Source organism: Hydra viridissima, unplaced genomic scaffold, assembly GCF_058129835.1.
Source record: "Hydra viridissima isolate aposymbiotic clone 2 unplaced genomic scaffold, HvirCarnegie_v1 scaffold_11, whole genome shotgun sequence".
Classification (NCBI taxonomy): Eukaryota; Metazoa; Cnidaria; class Hydrozoa; order Anthoathecata; family Hydridae; genus Hydra; species Hydra viridissima.
The window spans coordinates 3,658,236-3,677,375 of record NW_028324310.1 but is presented as its reverse complement, the minus strand read 5'-3'; the positions used below and the strand labels follow the sequence as shown (position 1 = coordinate 3,677,375).

Here is a 19,140-nt window from a genome sequence, read left to right as displayed (position 1 = left end):
TAGAAAATGATTTAAAAAGCAAGAAAGGATTTTGTTTTTATTTAACTTTACAGTGCCTTTGTTGCCTTTTACCAAGTCTGAATGCCTTAATATGGAAGAGATGTCCTAAAGATTTTTTTATTGGGAAAAAATTTCTTGAGATTAGTATGAACTCAGCTATTATAGCAATTAATGATGGATTTAATTAGTGCTGGAGGTATCGAACCAAGTATATTTATGCAGGAAGGACTTCGTAAATTGGACTGCAACCGAATTAAAAAAATGAATCACAAATAAAGTGCTAAAGGTAAAATAAGGAGAAAACAGCTTAGAGCCATCAAAAAAGGTTACATAGATATTGAAAAAGAACTGGAAAAGGACCCAAAATATAATAGTGGAGGTTTTTAATTGGGCTCGTGCTTCTTTTCCTAATATAACGAACTTTTATTTTGTTTTTTGTGTTTTTCTCAAAATGTCATTTTTACCAAATACCTAAATTTTAAAACGCAATATTTTCAGTTTGGGACCATATTCTGACTTGAAATTTTCAAGGTGTTTTTGTTATAAATTGACTTAGGTAATGAAAAAAAAACTACAAATAAATATGATGTAGAAGTATGTTTAAAATCTTTTTTTCTTGCTTTTTTTGTTAAAAATTTTCTTAAATATATAGAAAATTATTTTTAAAATGTTCTATGCATCTTTAATGCATGATTTTGGTTCATAACCTCTTCGTACCTTTTAGGAACATAGTGTGAAAATTTCAGAGTTAAAAGATATATTGAACTGGAGATATCTTGTTTTAAATTACACGCACATTTTGGCAATTCGTATGGAATAAGTGAGGCAAAAGTTGGGCAATTGAGATTTCTTATTTTAAAAAAAAATCAGCATACTTGTTTAAACTTGTGTATTGTAGTTTTAATTTTGTATTGATTATTTTAAGGACATTTTTTAGAATGGGGGTGTACCACCTTAAGCTGTTAAAATTTCAGTTATGTCAACCTGGGTCTCAAAAGAAGTGAGATTATTTCAAAATCTACAAAAAAATAATAATTTTAAATAAGATTTTTTGAGAATATTAACTCGTCCTGAGCACATGCAGAATCTTTTCTATTGTAGTTCATGTAGGTTTGAGGAATACCAGCAGAAAGATTGGTGAATGAGCTCTCTGATATACTAATAGTGGAGTGATTGTTTAATGTTGGTTTGAGTCCAGAAAAACCTCCACATATAGAAGAGCTAGTAGTTGACTTAAAGGGCATTGGTATGTTGGCTGAAAAAGCAGTGAGTCCAAAATAGCCATCAGGTATATATAAAACCAATTTAACATTAAAAAAGTTAAACAAAAAACTTACTACAGTAAACACCATTAATATGTTGTCTTGAAGGTCTAGAAATTAATTTAAATGATCTAAAATAAAAAGTAAAACAATAGCATGAAGGGAAAAGTTACCAGATAAAATTTTTGGACATGAATTATTCCTCATTTCTTTTTATGGAATATCATAAAAGGCTCCTAAGAAAGAAGGAAGGAAAATAACTAACTGGCTTTTCTTTCTTTTCTTTTTTTTTTTTTTTTTATTAAAAAAGAACAACTTTGGTTATTTTATTTATTGTAAAAGAGAGAAAAATAATAAAAAAAAAAATAAAAGATAAAAAAAAAATTTGATAGCAAGAATAGTGTTATCAATAATATATTCTTTTACTTGTTTTCGTTTTAGGTAGAACTGGCATTAGAATAGTCTTTTCTGCTAACTTAATATTTGCATGTCTTTTTTCAGATGAGCTGGTACAACTCTTAATTGTCATTTAATTGCTATCTATTTCTCCAGCTGTCACATTGCCTCCATACTCCTCACATACTTCTTTGTCATCACCTAGGATGGAAATAATTTATGTTTATAATATGAAAGACTTGTTTTAAGAAACAAAAATAAGGATGACTTCTTAATCTTAACTTATTTTAACGAGCACTTATAAAATGTATGAAAAGACCTAGAAAAAGTTTAAAGACAAATCTTTAACGAATTTATTTTAGAAAGAGACATAAGTGAAGTGCTTTAGGAGTATAGTGGACATTTATTTGAGTCATTGCAAATATGTCAAATAATTTAGTAGAACTGAAAGATCTCTTAAAAAATAATATTTTGTGTAAATATTGTGAATGTAAATAAATAGTGATGTTAAAGTCATTATGTTAAAAGAGCACATCATTTAACAATAAAAAATCCTTAATTACCAGTTAGCTTATGTATTTCAGTTTGAATTGATACCTATCATATATTGGATTAGACATTTTTTTCAGTGATGATTCTACATTCCTATTAGCCCAAAATATTTTGTCAATTTACCCAGTTTGATGGAAGATTCTGCTCAAATTCCTTTAGTGAGCCATCTTTGCATATTCGAAGCAAACTGCTCTGGTCCAAGTCACTTTGTTTCTCACACTCACATGATTTATCAATATTTAAATAATTGTACATCTGCTTATCTAATTCATAACATAATGTGTGTGTTTTTTTATATATATATATATATGTATATGTATATATATATATATATATATATATAAAAACATCAATAAATACGAGTTTTCTCAATACTAATTTGTCGTTATTATCGTTACAGCATTTTTAGCTTTAATTACAAACCGAAAAATATGTTTTTAATTAAAGCTGTGTAAAATAAAAACATGAATTCTTTTAAATAATCATTACTAGTATTAAAATTGCAATATGTGTTAAAGTTACTCATGACAAAAACGCTAATATTCGCCATTTTTTCAACGAGATAACGATTTTTCAAAGTGGATAGTAATAATTTAGAAATTAAACATGGTTTTCAAGGCTGCTTAAACTTTTAAATTATAAACCGTTCATTCGAATGTTAATCATTCCGGAAATAGCGATACAACAATCAAGAAATAAAAATTAGGTCTTTAACTAAACATTTAAATTGTTTTTTAAATTCGTCATCGCCATGAAAAAATGGCGAATATTTGCGTTTTTGCATTTTTAAATTTTTCAGATTGAGTTTAGAGTACATTAAGTTGATCTAAAATATTGTTTCTTTACATTTTCTTATTTTTAAACAAAGATCTTTCTTAATCTGTAAAAGAAATAGGGGAATGCGAAATTAAAATTCCAACGTTGAAACTTCAACGTTGCTTCGACGTTGACACGACATCGTTTGCTTGTTGGTTGGAAACTTTCATCCAGGCTGTGTTGATGGACTTACATTTCTTCATGGTTTGAACGTACTTACTAATATATTTAAACCACGAACAGTTTATAAATCATTATCTTTTGTTTCTTAAATTTACTCAAAAACTATAAAACTTCCAGTACCAATTTTGTATTAATAGAAAAGTACTCATAGATAATAAGTTAGTATTTAGGATGAGGGGGCAAACGAGGGAGTAAACGTAGCAGTGATATTTTAATTAACGTGAAGTAAAATAAGAAGTAAAAATAAATGATTTCGTTAATGTGAATAAAAACTAATATAAGGAATTATCTGAAAAACAAAAACTGAAATAGAATTGATTATAAGCATCGAAAAACGAAAATAGGAATAGAGTTAAGAATTATTACCGAACGAAAATTTTCGAATACTAAAAAATTTTAATACAATAATTTTTTTTTTTTTTTTTTTTGACAATTAATTTCCAAATTTTACATACTTGCTTTAAAATTGGCGCACATGTTTGACCATAACGATTATACTTGGGATGATTACAGAATGTATCATTGGACCACAAAACTGGTCACGTGCTTGTCATTACGTTAACTATAAATTTTTCAAAAAAATTTCTGTCGTTAAGACTACTAATTGCTGTAAAATTTGATAGAAGTAAAATATGAACTGAATTAGTAACTGAAATAACAAGTAAAATTATTTAAATCATAAGAAGTGAACTGAAATTATTTTTATCAGAACTGATTCAAAACAAGTACATTTAAAATTTGAAATTAAATCAATGCTACAAGAATTAAGTAAAAATGGAAATTGAAATTATATTTAGAACTTAAATATCACTGAAACGTAGGAGTTAGAAAAACCTGATGGGGATAGGGTCTAGTGTGAAACCCTCATAATTCTTTTAATACTTTACAATAGCCATTACAAATTTTAGTAAAAAATATTGCAAAAAATATAAAATATGGTGTTTATGTAACAGTGTAAAGTTTGAATTATAAAAGATATATAGCAAATAAAGTGTATTATTACTAAAACGTTCAAGTACACGTCAATCTTTTCTCGCCTTGTTTTAAAGTTGGGAACTTTCATTGAAACAATTTTAATGAAAGAAAGTGAAGTTTGCTTTTCATTTACAAAAAAAAAAAAATGGTTTATCACTTTTAAATACTTTATCTTTTAAAAATTATCATTTAACTGCTCAATTGGAAATAAATTCTTCCTAAATACTTTGAGACCATTCATATTACAGATTATCTCAACAGTAATCGAAAGGACAAAATAATATTGAATCAAAATATATTTATCTCCCTGAAGGTTAATTTTTACAGGATAAAAAATCGATTATCACTTTTTCGATTTTATCCTTTATTTTTAGCATCATTTCTTGGCTTTCCTTCAAAAACTCATTATTTAACATAAGTGGTCTTTAGAATTTAAAACTCTGAGGAAATTCATAAAATATTGTCTGGATTGGAATGTACATGTTGTCGAAGAAATGTTGTTGTTGAAGCTAAAAGTCAGAATGTTGTGGATTGCTGGGAACTAAGAGGCCTCTGATGGTATTTTGAGTGTCCTGATGATCTATCGATACCTCATCCTCTTTTAATATCAGTTTTTTAGTCTTTTTTGGTATTATCCAAGAATATTGTAAAATGTCCTTTTTCAACTATTTTCAAAACCCGCTTTGCTGCACTATTTCGTTTTTATCGTTTGCTATGAGAACTCATTCATCTTGTTCCTTGTTGATTGACCTCTTGTATCCGCTTTGTTTGCAAGTGATTCAACAAAATCATCTGTATAAAAAATTCAGTTGAGCCAACTTGGTTTCATATTTCAAGCAACTGTTTGACTCGATTTGATGTTTTAGTGCCACTTTTATTTTCCAAAATGAGTTTTATTTTCGCTCACAACAAAACAGTCCACAATTTGTTTTAATACAGCTTCCTATCATTTACGGAAATAACTGCTAATGTTAATATTTGCTTGTTACCACTGTTGTCCATAAAATATTTACCTGAAAACATTTTAAACACTTCTATTTGTAATATTTGTTATATAAATAACAAAAGCATTAAAATTTGTGTTTATTTGCTAATAAAAAAGCGTTTTTCGGTATTACTAATACATTTTACTTGAAAATTGACTAAAAAAGTTATTTCTTTTTATAATGCTTACATTGAACCACTTTAAAATGCTTGTTTTGTACCAGTAAAATAAGCTTGTAAACTAAAAATTAACTTTACTAATTTCTTTTAACAACTGTGGAGTACTTTTTTGAGTTAGTGTTTGATCAGTGGAACGCTAAATACAGTTTTATATTTAGCATCCCATTGATATAGTTATCCTGATATTTACTTTTCTGTATCTTAGCTCCTACAGGAAGATTTGATAAATCACGATATATATCTAAATGTTTACCAAAATTTAAACAAAGCATCTGCGCTTTTCCTATTTTTTAGATATATTTTGTAAAACGAACATTTTTTCTGTTTAATGATTAGAAAAAGAAGTTTACATTACTAATGAAGTAACCTCTGAGCTTTACTTTGGATATGAAGTTGGTGACTAGGGCAAAACAGGGGTGCCTCATGATTACTGAGTTTCTTGCACCACCAACCTCTGAAAGAATTTGAATAGCAATCGATCGTCAATACCATTCAGTATATCAATTATAGGCGTGAAACCAAGCAAAATGAGAAAATGAGAATTCGTTTCTCATTTAAACTTTTTCCCACAAAGCATCGGAGTCACTTTGAGTTTGACACGGTGAACTGTTTTACCAGGATATAACTCGTCTGGCTGCGCTTTTTTCTAGCCAATTTAAATATGAAAAAAATAAGAAAATTCTTCTCGTATGTCTACATTTTTTATATAACGCTTGCGCCTAAAATCATTTTACAACCGTAAATGTGTGTATATATATATATATATATATATATATATATATATATATATATATATATATATATATATATATATATGTAAGTATATATATATATATATTGCTACTTCGTCTCTTAGGCGATTTACGATACCTTAAAATACATCACTAAGGCGACAGTATTCTTAAGGCGACATTTTATGGTCGCCTTAACGTGTCAACATAATTTTAAACAACTAATCTAATATCAATTTTAAAAGCGAAGCAATAAATGGGTTGCCGCAAGGTAATCATTGAACATTATAAATTGTGTTACGTTAATTAATAGTCAGTTTTGGAATAAGAAACTATTGTTTATTTAGGTTGTATATTTGTCTATTCGTACATTGCACAAAAACCGATCCTAAAGGCAACAGTTGACTTTGGGGAGACTTTTATATGCATTGTTAATTATATATCTCCTATATTTCAATTAAAAATCTACACTTAAGTCCTATTCTATATAAAACCAGTCTTAGATATATAATTGGAAAGGAGAGTGAGGCTTAAATCGCGTTTTTAACAATATACAAATCTCTAAACTAGCAATATTCTTTGCGCGAGGAAACTTATGTAAACTCAACAGGAAGTTAACGGAAAAGTCTATCTTGCATCCTCTTTATGTTACTGAAACTTTTAACTTATATATATTTAATTATTGTAGATTTTAAATAAATTTAACTTCGAAAGCTTATACATTTAAAAATTTTTTAAAAACATTACATTCACTTTCGAAGAGTGAACCTCAGCTTTTTAATTTTAATTTGAATAATAGCAATAATAATAGTAATGAGTGTAATGTCATTAGGAGATTATTTTTAGATTTAGAGTTATTATCGTCAATAATTGATTTTCTTACAACTTCTTAAATTCTTTAAGTTCGATAAATGTTTTGGCATCTCGATTAACTAGATAAAAAAAATATTTATTTTAAAAAAATATGGGTCTTAAGCTTAGAATGCTTGGCAAAAGTTTTTTATTTTTAAGCATAGTTATAGTAATAAGTTTCTCATTTTGGAATTAAGCAAGAAAGTTTATACAATTTTTCAGTTTCTTTTGTCTTTTAAAAAGTTTAAACAATATACAATAATTTTATTCAAATAATTTTGCTTACATAATCTTTAAATAGATTCTTAACATTATTTTCTGTAAAGTTTCAAAGTATTTTTATAACTGGCTGTGTAGCTAAATAAATAAATGAAGTAAATGTAAAGAAATGCAGTTAAAACCTAGTTGTTAATATGTCAGTGTATAAAAGTATGGATACCATTGGTCAATTATGAGTTATTAACTTAATACTAATAACTGTCACAAATGGATACCATTGGTCAAGTATGGATACCATTGGTCAATTATGAGTTATTAACTTAATACTAATAACTGTCACATATTTTCAAATTTTTTTTTTAAGCAGTGAAATAATAGAATACATATTTGCCCCATTAAAGCTTTTTTAATAAAAAATGCTAAGACCAAAATATAAATAGTGCATAGCTATATACCAATCCCATCATGCTAAAAAGAAAGGATGCTAATAGAAAAAAGCACCTAGAAGTTAATTTAATCTCGATGCTTTTACTTTTTAGATAAAAAGTAAAAGCACCTAGAAGTTAATCCCTACATTGTAGAGCAAATTTTCAAACATTTTTTGTGTAGCTACTTAATGCAAAACAATAGACTAACATTAAGTGTCACAAAGTTAAGAATCAAATATAACTGCTGTAAATAAAAATGAAAATAAAGGGTTGATGATTATAAAAAAGAATATCAATTTTGATGACTGGTTAGAAAATTTGTAACATTTAAACAAACCAAAAATGATGATGGGAAGCAACAAAAACAAAAGACAGAATAAAAAAGGTATGAGTTTTTTTCTTTTTATAACTGCCTTGTAGTGATTGCACCAAATAGATATAACCTTTGTTAAGATTCAGAATATTAAAGTAATCTTTCATGAACTTATTTTGTTGGCTAATTTATTCTTTTGACCTGTTAGAGTTCAAGTTAAGAAAACGTTTTAAGATATCTCAGGAAGATGCCTCATTTTGCAGCATTAATAAACAAAAGGATATTGATGGCTTAAAGCTCTCTAAAATAAATGAGATTGTGGGCATATTTTTAACTATGTTTTTCTTAATTGCTAAATTTTCAATTATTGCATAAAGTGAAATTCAATTAAATGTTTTGTAAAATTATAAGTTAGTATTAAACAGTAAATGATTAAGATGAAGTCAAGCTTGTGATATTGTACAGAAAAGAATATAAAAACTTTTTATAAACTTTTTCAATAATTTGTTTTAAAAATAGTTAGTGTGCTAATGTTTTGTGTAAATTTTTCCTACTTATGTGTTTTATAAATCCAGTTTAAAATGAAAACAAAACATAGTGCTGGGAATATTTGAGTAACATAAGTAACTTTAATTAAAAAGTTGAACTTTTCATTAAGGTGACTTATGGCACTCCTATATATTTTTATTCAATTAGTGCAGGTAATGAACACCAAAGAAAAGTTTTTTTTTTACTATTCAATACTAAAAATATTTTTTAAAAATGTTCTACTTATTTGAAGAAATGCATGACTTTGACCCTGTAATGGAATTTACTAGAGTGTTTTAGGTTTAAAACTAGGTTTGTAAAAGCTAAGGACTGAAGTAGAAATCTTCTTTAAGGTCTTTTATGTTATTTATTTCCTTTAAATTTGTGTAACTTTTATTATCATCAAAAGTCTAAACTCGGGAGAACTTTCTTATTGCTTTATCTGATATGTGGCATCTTAAATATAAAATTCAAATTTTTTATAAAGAACTGTTGTAAATAATAAACCCAGGAGGTTTTGCTGATGAAACAAACTTAATGAAAAAATCCACTGATCATAAAAGTAACATAGTTTTATTATTCAAAGTACTTTACAAATTTATCTAAGGAAGAGCTTTATTGGAATATTTTAATCTAATAAAGTTCTTAGGAAAATATTTTAAAAAATTAGTAGATAAAGTTTTCTTTTATGTTTTAACAACTACTAAATCTGAATTGTTTGAATGTAAATTTAACTTCGAGTAGTTTTACTTAAAATTCACCAACTATTTGTCACTTATTTGTTATTTTATTATCATATTAATATCCTCATTTTTGTGTTTAGAAGGGGGGAATATTAAATATACATTTTTGAAGTTTAGACACAGTAGATATTTGATGTGCATATTATTTTAAATTTCTTGACACATACTATTTTTAACTTTTCACTCTTTTCAAGGTTGTTGAGCCTTAATAATGTGATTTTCCACAATTACGTTTTGGCGTGTTTGCAGTAGTAGATTTTGAAAAGGGAGACTTCCTTTTAGAGTACAAAGGTACCTTGCTGTTACATTTTAACATATTTCTTCTATTAAAAATTTTGTAAGTGTAGCACTAAATTGTAAATTCCTTCAATTATTCTCAATAATTAAAACTGATACGAATAATTTTGTTAGAAATCTTGCTACACATTTTTTGCATGTTCTTTGGTACCTCAAAGATTATCTTGTATTTTTAGGTGAAAACATCTCTATGAATGATGCTGAACAACGCTTTGAACTTTACTCAAAAAATAAAGTTGGAAGTTTTATTTATTATGGAGTAAAAAATGTGTATGAAAAATCCATATGGTAATCTTTATTATTTCATCATAAGATAATTTTTTAGTAAGGTTTAGTTGTGTTGCAAATTTTCTCTTTTCCTAGCTTCCTATCTTCTTATCATTTCCATACCATGATTATCAGGAGAATGATAGAGTTCCAATATAGTATTTTAAAATTTTAGTTCTGTTAAAGCTCATTTTACTGGCTGTTAAAAATTAAGTGTACTTGTTCTATTGAAGTGATTCAATCTGGTTAGTTAAAATTGAATGAATATTATATTTATGAATTGAAATAAGCGTCGTCTGTATTAGTTGGAAACAGAGCCAGCACATTAGATTTATATATGTAATTGGATTTCAATTAACAGTTTTCAACAACATGCAAAAAATTTTTACAAAATAGTTTTTGTACATGGATATTAGAACATGGCAGATATTCGATATTAGAACATATTAGAGCAGGAATTTTTCAATTACTTCTTTTGTTTGTAAAAATCTCTAGTTCACAACTATGTGGTTCAGTTCTGAAAATTAGAAAAAGTTAATACTTTTTAGTGCATCATTCTTTCTCATTTCTTTTTTATATTACCATTTTTGATTTAGTATTGATGCAACACAGCATTCAGAATCGTTAGGTCGTATGGTAAATGATTCACTAGAAAATCTTTCTAATGCACGTATGAGAAGAGTTGTGTATAAAAACAATTTACATCTCTGTCTGTTTTCAACAAAAAGGATTGCAAAAGTAACAGAAATTAGGCTAGGATTTACTTAATTATTTTTTGATAATTCCAATTCTGTAAATAAATCTTCTTTTGGATTCCAAATCTGGTTTTGTTTCAAAAAAAAAATTTTTCTTGTTGATGTTTAGCAGAAACAAGTATGATAGACCCACTACTTTGTAATTTAACATTTTTTTTGGAAGGTATGATTATGGAGAAAAAGAACAGGATATGCCATGGAGAAAGATAGTATGTGCTTTAACATTCTCAAAGTTCTCTGATATATTATTATGAGTTGTTTTGATATGAAAACCATAGGTTCTCAGCATATATATATATATTCTGTTATATCATACTTTTGATTTCTTTGTTTTCTATGATGATGTTTAAAGCTTTTGAATAACAATTTTTTTGTTTTTTTGTTTTGCCTGACTACGACCAATGCTATGGTTTTCTGCATCTCCAGCTCAAATAATTAATGTGTGAATATATTTGCTTTTTTTTTAGGTATCTTGCCTGCATCCAAATGAAATAAACATACTTGATGGAATAATAAAGACTGCGCACCCAAATACTTCAAGAGTTAAATATCTAACCTCTAAAAAATTAAAAAATATACAGCTCAGAAAAAAGCATTTTAAAGAATATATTTTGATTTTGTCAGAGGATCCTACTGTGATTGATGAGGGTTTGGAGATTGCATTCTCTGATTCAAATTCTGACCAGGAAACACTCAATCTTTGCTTCACAGTTATTAATCAAAATATTACCAATACTGACTTGCCATTATTAGATACTATCGACATAGCTCCAGACAGTGATTGTGAAGTAACAGTTAGTGAACCATTTGACACTGTTGCAGATATTACCATTTGTTCAGATAAATCAGTGTTGTCACTTGTTATTAATATAAATGTTTCAAATTTTAGCATGGATTTGTCTTCTAGATTGCTATTACCTTTAACTAAGTCATCAAGCAAACAACCACTCAAGTTGCTTTTGAAAGGGTTTAATTCACCTGTTTATGAGCCTTCATATTTAAATGCTGTAAATGTGGAATCTATAGGTGAAAATTTGTATGGTGATGATGCTAGAGTTTTTTGCACCAATGTGGCCTCAGAGACAGGAAACCCTTATTCAACTGTAACTAACACAGCATGATACAGTAGAAGGTATTTTTTCCATTGGTGAAGTTGCTAGAATAGTTGATGTTAGTAAATCTAATGAGGATAATACAGTTGATGTAGATTTTGAGATTAGCCAGTCACCTCATTCAGAAAAGTTAGTCATTGATTCAGTAGAGGCAGCTTATATAAAATTTGATACTCTAAGTGCGAATGTAATAGAATGTGAAAATCTCACCATCACTAAATTAAATGATGTTACCTCTGAAAGTTTACCTGACCATGTACCTTTGTTATTCTAAAATACCTTGTGTAAGTAATAGTTTGATCAATATAAGTGATTATACTCCATTCAACGATTCTGATTTATTTGAGAATTCTTTAGAAATTATTGATAATGACAATGGTGGTGTTTTTATTAATGATTATAATAATGTGATAATAAAAATGAAAGCCAATTGTCAGCAAAATATGAAAAACCGTCACGTCCTTGCTACTTTTGTAAAGAACCTCAGACTAGACTAAAACGTCATATTTTGAGAAAGCATGCTCAGTTACCTCTTGTAGCTCCATTATTAACGATGAATTCAAAAGAACAAGACCGTATAATTGGCAGTTTCAGAAGAAATGGTATACTAAACTTTAACATTGATATTTTAAAAACTGACAAGAAAAGTTTTATGAGAGAGCGTAACTCAGAGCAAGAATCTGAGGTACCCATTATGTGTTCTGGTTGCAAAGGTTTCTTCTCCAGGAGCTATAAAGCACGACATCAAGTTATTTGCCCTGCAGGTGGCACAAATTTAATGTTACCAATGGTTAGTTTTGAACAAAGTCAATCTTTGGAAAACTTTTCACATGATTTTAAATTGCTTTTAAATTCTCTTCAGTTAGATGAAATCAGAAACTATATAAAAACAGATCCGATCAATCTAATGATAGGAGCAAGATCATTTGGTTCTTTGAAAAGAAAAAAGGATAAAGTAATAGAGGGAAAGAAGGCAGTGCGTTGTCGCATGCGACTAATAGCTAGAGTTTACCAAGCTTTTTGTAAGGCTTATGATAATCAATCAGAAATCAACTTGACCGGCAAATTAATTAATGCTGGAGACATGTACAGAAGGGAATCCATAACAATACTTGGCAGCGCTGTGAACACCTTAAGTCAAAAATCTGAAAGTGAAAGTACTGATTTAAATCATATTTTGATTTCAGATCAGAAAAGTGGTTTAAAGATCAGCATTCTAAATATGCTTAAGTTGACAGCCAAATTCTTGATCGGTCATTTTCTTATTAAAAACTTGGATAAGAAATCTAAGGAAGTTGTTTAATTTTTGCAAGTTTTAAAGATGGTTGAAGATGAGCTCTTTGGGGATGCCTATTATGACTTGAATTACAGAAAAAATGTTACCCTTCGAAAACCTGTTCATCTCCCAAATGATGATGATGTCAAAATGCTTTTAGATGAATGTTCTTCAATTATGAATTCATTGAATGGTTTTGATTTACCTGTTGAGTTATTTATAAAAGTAAGATCAGCAACAGCAACCTGTTTAGTGATTTTCAATGCAAGAAGAGGTGGTGAGCCAGTGCGTTTAATGTTGCACCAGTGGAAAGAGGCTCTAAGTGGAGAATGGATGGACAAAGATGATGTTCCCACAGAATTTCTGTCTGACACCATGTTGGTAACATATCAGACAGGGAAAGGAGGGGATCATCTTGTTCCAGTGTTATTTCCTCCAGAAACTATCAAAGCCATGCAGTTTCTTACAGATGAGTCTATAAGAAGAGATGCAGGTGTATCAAGAAAAAACGAATATATATTTGCTAGTACACGTAATAGTGAAAGTCATGCCAGTGGATGGCATTGTATTGATGATATATTAAACTGGCTAAGTTTAAAAGGTGCTATAAATGCTACTAAAAACAGGCATAGAGTTGCGTCACTACTAGCCAAACTTAACCTTTCTGAAAAAGAAAAGGAGTTGGATTTTAAACATTTTGGTCACTCAAAATCTGTTAATGAAAATGTTTATCAGGCAGCTGCAGTTTCGGTACAGATAAAAACAACAGGTCACGGTTTTAGCAGATTCATAACCACTTACCAATGAATGAAAGAAAAGAAACATCCGAAGTTATTCATAAAGCATGTCACTCGAATAAAAACGTATTACCTAATATTTTGAACAATGACATAAGATTTGATCCCATTCAAATATTAAAAAAGGAGTCAAAAGCCAAACCAAAGGAAGGTAAAAGGGTTGTTCGTATCACTGTTACTAGGTATGCTAGCATTTGTCGAAGTTTCGATTAATGTAAATAATTTTTACATGTATTACACTACCTGAATACAATGTTTACGACTATCAACTATTAAATGCAAACTTTTTTCTTTTTAAGATAACTTTAATCCTTCAGACTTTTTAAACTTAAAATTTTATTGCCTTTTGAGAGAAAGCTGAAAATCACCACTAATGTTTGTAAATGTTCTTCAGTCTGCTAATGGTCACCCTATTAAAGTTTAAAAATTTTATATAATTTTTATTGCAAAAACTATTTTTTTTGTTAAGTAATTGCACAAAATAAAAGATCATATACATTTTGGACAGCAAAAAGCAAGAAGGATTTTGAAAAGGTTTTTGCGGACCATCTTGAGAAAGACCATGGTTACCCAAGTATGTTATATTTTTTCTTTGTGATGTCGTTTTGGAATTAGCCAGGGTAGTTTGTGGAATGGGTATTTTTCCAAATTTATAGTCTAGTTTTATTTTCAAGATTGTTATAAAATTATAGTGACCGGTTTTGTTTTTTCAGGTCGAATGGAAATGGAAAAGTTTGCTGATCGATATAATGGTTTAAGTTACGCGCACGTCAGAACGAGGATTATAAACGTTCGAGCTGTTCGAAAGTTACACAAACGGAAGATCCGGAAGCAACTTGAAATAGATTTATAGACTAATAGTTAAAATATACGAAGTGTCTTCGTAGAGCGCAATGGGCTGTACATAGTCATAAGCTGCTCAGAGCGCAATATTGTTTACGCAAATGCAATTATTTTATTATAACAGTGCAATTTATATTTCAAAATAAAACTGGTTAGATAGGTGGTTAGGGTTAGGGTAAGGTTTGGGGATCGGGATAGGGATCGGGATAGGGATAGGGATAGGGATAGGGATAGGGATAGGGATAGGGATAGGGATAGGGATAGGGATAGGGATAGGGATAGGGATAGGGATAGGGATAGGGATAGGGATAGGGATAGGGATAGGGATAGGGATAGGGATAGGGATAGGGATAGGGATAGGGATAGGGATAGGGATAGGGATAGGGATAGGGATAGGGATAGGGATAGGGATAGGGATAGGGATAGGGATAGGGATAGGGATAGGGATAGGGATAGGGATAGGGATAGGGATAGGGATAGGGATAGGGATAGGGATAGGGATAGGGATAGGGATAGGGATAGGGATAGGGATAGGGATAGGGATAGGGATAGGGATAGGGATAGGGATAGGGATAGGGATAGGGATAGGGATAGGGATAGGGATAGGGATAGGGATAGGGATAGGGATAGGGATAGGGATAGGGATAGGGATAGGGATAGGGATAGGGATAGGGATAGGGATAGGGATAGGCATAGGGATAGGCATAGGGATAGGCATAGGGATAGGCATAGGGATAGGCATAGGGATAGGCATAGGGATAGGCATAGGGATAGGCATAGGGATAGGCATAGGGATAGGCATAGGGATAGGCATAGGGATAGGCATAGGGATAGGCATAGGGATAGGCATAGGGATAGGCATAGGGATAGGCATAGGCATAGGCATAGGCATAGGGATGGGGATGGGGATAGGGTTAACATCAACAAGATTTAGAAAATAAAAAAAATTGGCGCATGCGTACAAAGTTTTGCGCTCCGAATAGCATATGGCTGCATAGAGCGCATTGCGCTTCAAGTAGCAACGACCTAAAATATATTGAAAAATATGACGAGAGCTACTTATTACGTTCTTATTCTTTTCACTTTAATGTGGTTTTATGAAATCAGAATTAACAAATTAAAAATGAATTAATATTTTGAATAAGTTTTTGCTTTATAAAAAATTTCAGATTGTTTTTGTGATAAGCTTACGCTAGGGCGATATTCCTGATATAAAGAGGTCGACCTAGGGACGATCTAATCATACAGATGTACTTAAGGCGACCCTAAAAGTATACAATATCGTTACGGCGACCGTAATATATATATATCTTGCTGCAAACGCATTTTAAACCAAGTCTGTTTTAAAAGATGTTTTTCGATTAGAAAGAGCAAACCAATGCCAACGTAAAAGTTTAAAAAAAAATTATGAGATTTGAGAACTGTCACCTTAAGGCTGCATGTATTAGCATGTCGCTCTAAGGTCGAAAAAGGATTATATATATATATATATATATATATATATATATATATATATATATATATATATATATATATATATATATATATATATATATATATATATATAAGGGTACATCACTTAAAAAAAAAATTAGCAAAGAAACTTCTAGCATCAATATTATGGTGCCAATATGTATAATAAATAAAAATTCGAAAAAAAAATTTGAAAAAATTTTTTTTTACCTACCGGGGAACTCGTTCTTTTAGGAAGATGTCAGATTGTAAAAAATCACAAATTTAAAAAAGTCATAACTTAGTGAGTTTAGTTCGATTTTGATGTTCTTTGTGTCTAACAAACAATTAAAAAAAGGTAACATGATTGGCGTTGAAAAATTGAGATTATACCAGGGCTGATGACGCCAGAGGATCAAGGGGTCACTGCCCCCTCCCCTCACTTTTTCTATAAAGCCTCCTCACTTTTTCTATAATATTTTTATTTTTTTAACAAAAGTTTTGAAGTTTTTAGATATGGAGGACCTTTTTTAGTAGTTGATGATTGTGCTCCCCACAAATCCCCCAACTTTGAGAACCGTGTCGTCTGCTCTGTATATTTAGAAAATTAAAGTTCGGAAAAGTTGTAGGTTATTTTTAAATATTTATTTCTACATTTATTACGTTGTACAGAAATATTGTTTGTATTTACTTTTATTCACCAGTTATCTCAACATTTATTGCATTGTACAGAAGTGCACATTATTTTTTACGTTTATTACATTAATACACAAGTGTAGTTTGCGCACAATGTACATAATACACACTTCTGTACTAATGTACTATTCTGTATGTACTCTGGAAAAAATACAATACATCACATTCTGAAATATTCTTTTTTAACGATATGTTTTTGTTTATTCATACTAGCAATCGATAAAACTGGAAATAAATTACTTCCGTAAGTGCATTTATGTACCTCATACAAGAAAATGCGGTACAAAAGTACTTTACTTCCGGTTTGGTTGATATCCAGTTTTGTTAATTGCTAGTATTTATTTAACATTAATAGGAAGATTGAGTGCTCCTAAAATTACTAGATTCAATTTGGATAAAAAAGAGTCCAAATTTTCACTGTATTTGGGTGGAAGTAATGATCTTAATCCTTCAGAAGTGCCTTCTATTAGAGATATCCTGAGAAAGGGTCTTTTAATACAAGAAAGTATGCTCATTGAAAAAGATATTTACAAGCATGTAATGAAAAGTTAAATTTAAAGATTGCAGAAATATTGTTTGTATTTGCTTGTATTCACTTTGTTTTATTTTTAAGGAGACTTATGTCTGTAAGAGAACTTAGTGTACAATTAGCAGACTTGGTTCTTCAACAGTGGACAAGATCGAATGCTCTTTTCAAGTTTCCTGTGGTAATAAACAAGATATCTTTGGTACAGAAAATAGAATTAGCCTGGAATAAGTTTAGTCAAATTTCTAGAGGAAAAGCAGCCCAAAAAACTGTTTCTACATGGGAAACTGAATTAGATCAATTGCTTGACATTACATCTTGTAAATGTGAAATCACTTTATGTAATGAAAAGTGCTCAAAATTAAATAGTTGTCTAGATTTTGCACATATTCAGTGTAGTTGTCCGAGGGATAATAAGATTCCAAAAAGTGAACTTATTTGGTTAAAAGCTGAAAGAGAAAAAACGGGGTCACTATCAAAATATCAAATGACTTGTAAAGATACTAAGGAAACAGCTAGACAGGTTTCTTTAGAAAAGAGGAAGCTGAAAAGAAAGTCAAGTCTAGAAAAACAAATTAGAAAAAAAGAAGAGGAAGAAACTTCAAAAAGTAAAGATTATGTTGAGTCTTTCATACGTGATGATAATACAAATAGAATAGAAATGGAAGATGTACCTGCTTCAACAGATAAATGGAAACTAAATTTTATGTCCATTAGTAATACTGCTGAAGCTTCTTTGAGATTTGATATTTCACCAGCTTCAACATCAGCAGTAGTTTCAGCTTTTCTTCAAGACCTTATTCTTGGTAACTTTTTAACACCTGAAATGTCCAATTTAGCTGTAAATCCTAAGAAAGTTATTAGGGCTAGGAAAGCAGTAATGACTAAAGCAAAGACATCTGAAGAAATGAAGTTTCAATTACAATCTATCAAAGGTATTTTTGCTGATAGCAGAAAAGATTTTAACAGAGTTTTAAAGCACAACCCTGTAACAAAACGATTTCATCAAAGAGTTGTAAAAGAAGAACACGTTACTGTTACTTCTGAACCTGACGGTCACTATATTACACATTTTACACCCATGAAGGCAATACCTCCTAATAAGCCTGCTAAACAAGCAGCTATAGGACTATTTAACTGGATGGTTCCTCGGGGAGTACATAAATCTCTAGAAGTAATAGGAGGAGATTCAACAAACGCTGTAACTGGTTCAGGGAAAGATGGAGGTTTGTAGACAAATCTTGAACAATTGTTAGGTAGAAAGTGTTTCTGGTCTATTTGTATGCTACATTGCAATGAGCTTCCTTTGAGGCACATTATTGTCACTCTGGATGGACCCACCAATTCAAATGTTAGTTTTACTGGACCAGTTGAAAAAGCTCTTTTAAAAGTAAACAGTATGGAAAGACTTGATACATTTGAACCTATTGCGCAGTTAGAACCATTAATCCAGATCCCTGAAAAAATTCTAAGTTCAATGTCAGCAGTTTCAGCTCTCTGCTATAAACTGATTACATGTTTGACTACAGGAAAGATGGACCCAAATCTTAAAATGGCTAAGTGTTGCAATTTTTCTCATAGCAGATGGCTTACTATTGGCGAAGCGATTATTTTTCTCCATATGAGTAACCATGGCTTTACTGATGATGTGCTAAGAAGATTTCACTTAATTTTAAAATGGGTAGTTCAAGTGTATTTTCACATGTGGTATAAAATCAAAGTGAAACACAGTATTGTTGAGGCCCCGGAACACATAGTAACACTGTTAAGGCTGCTAAGAAAACAGGAGGATGAGATAAAAGAAATTGTTACTCCCTACATAAAAAATGGAGCTTATTTTGCTCATTCTAAATCTTTGATTCTTTTCCTTATAGCCTGCTCAGATAAAGAATCTAGGAGGTTTGCCACTAAAACCATCAAAGAGATACGGAAAAGTTCGGAGTATGGAGACACTCGA

General features: G+C 29.9%; 1 protein-coding gene and 2 pseudogenes across 1 annotated transcript; 2 read left to right on the top strand and 1 right to left on the bottom strand.

The window, feature by feature from the left end:
• The window catches only part of LOC149881747 (uncharacterized), a 290,985-nt pseudogene that overhangs the window by 3,528 nt on the left and 268,317 nt on the right, over positions 1 to 19,140 (bottom strand).
• Positions 12,501 to 13,676, top strand: LOC149881764 (uncharacterized). Its single transcript, XM_090067069.1, has one exon. The coding sequence runs from the start codon at positions 12,915 to 12,917 to the stop codon at positions 13,674 to 13,676; it is 762 nt and encodes a 253-aa protein (XP_089923195.1). The 5' UTR covers positions 12,501 to 12,914.
• Positions 17,890 to 19,020, top strand: LOC149881763 (uncharacterized; annotated as a pseudogene).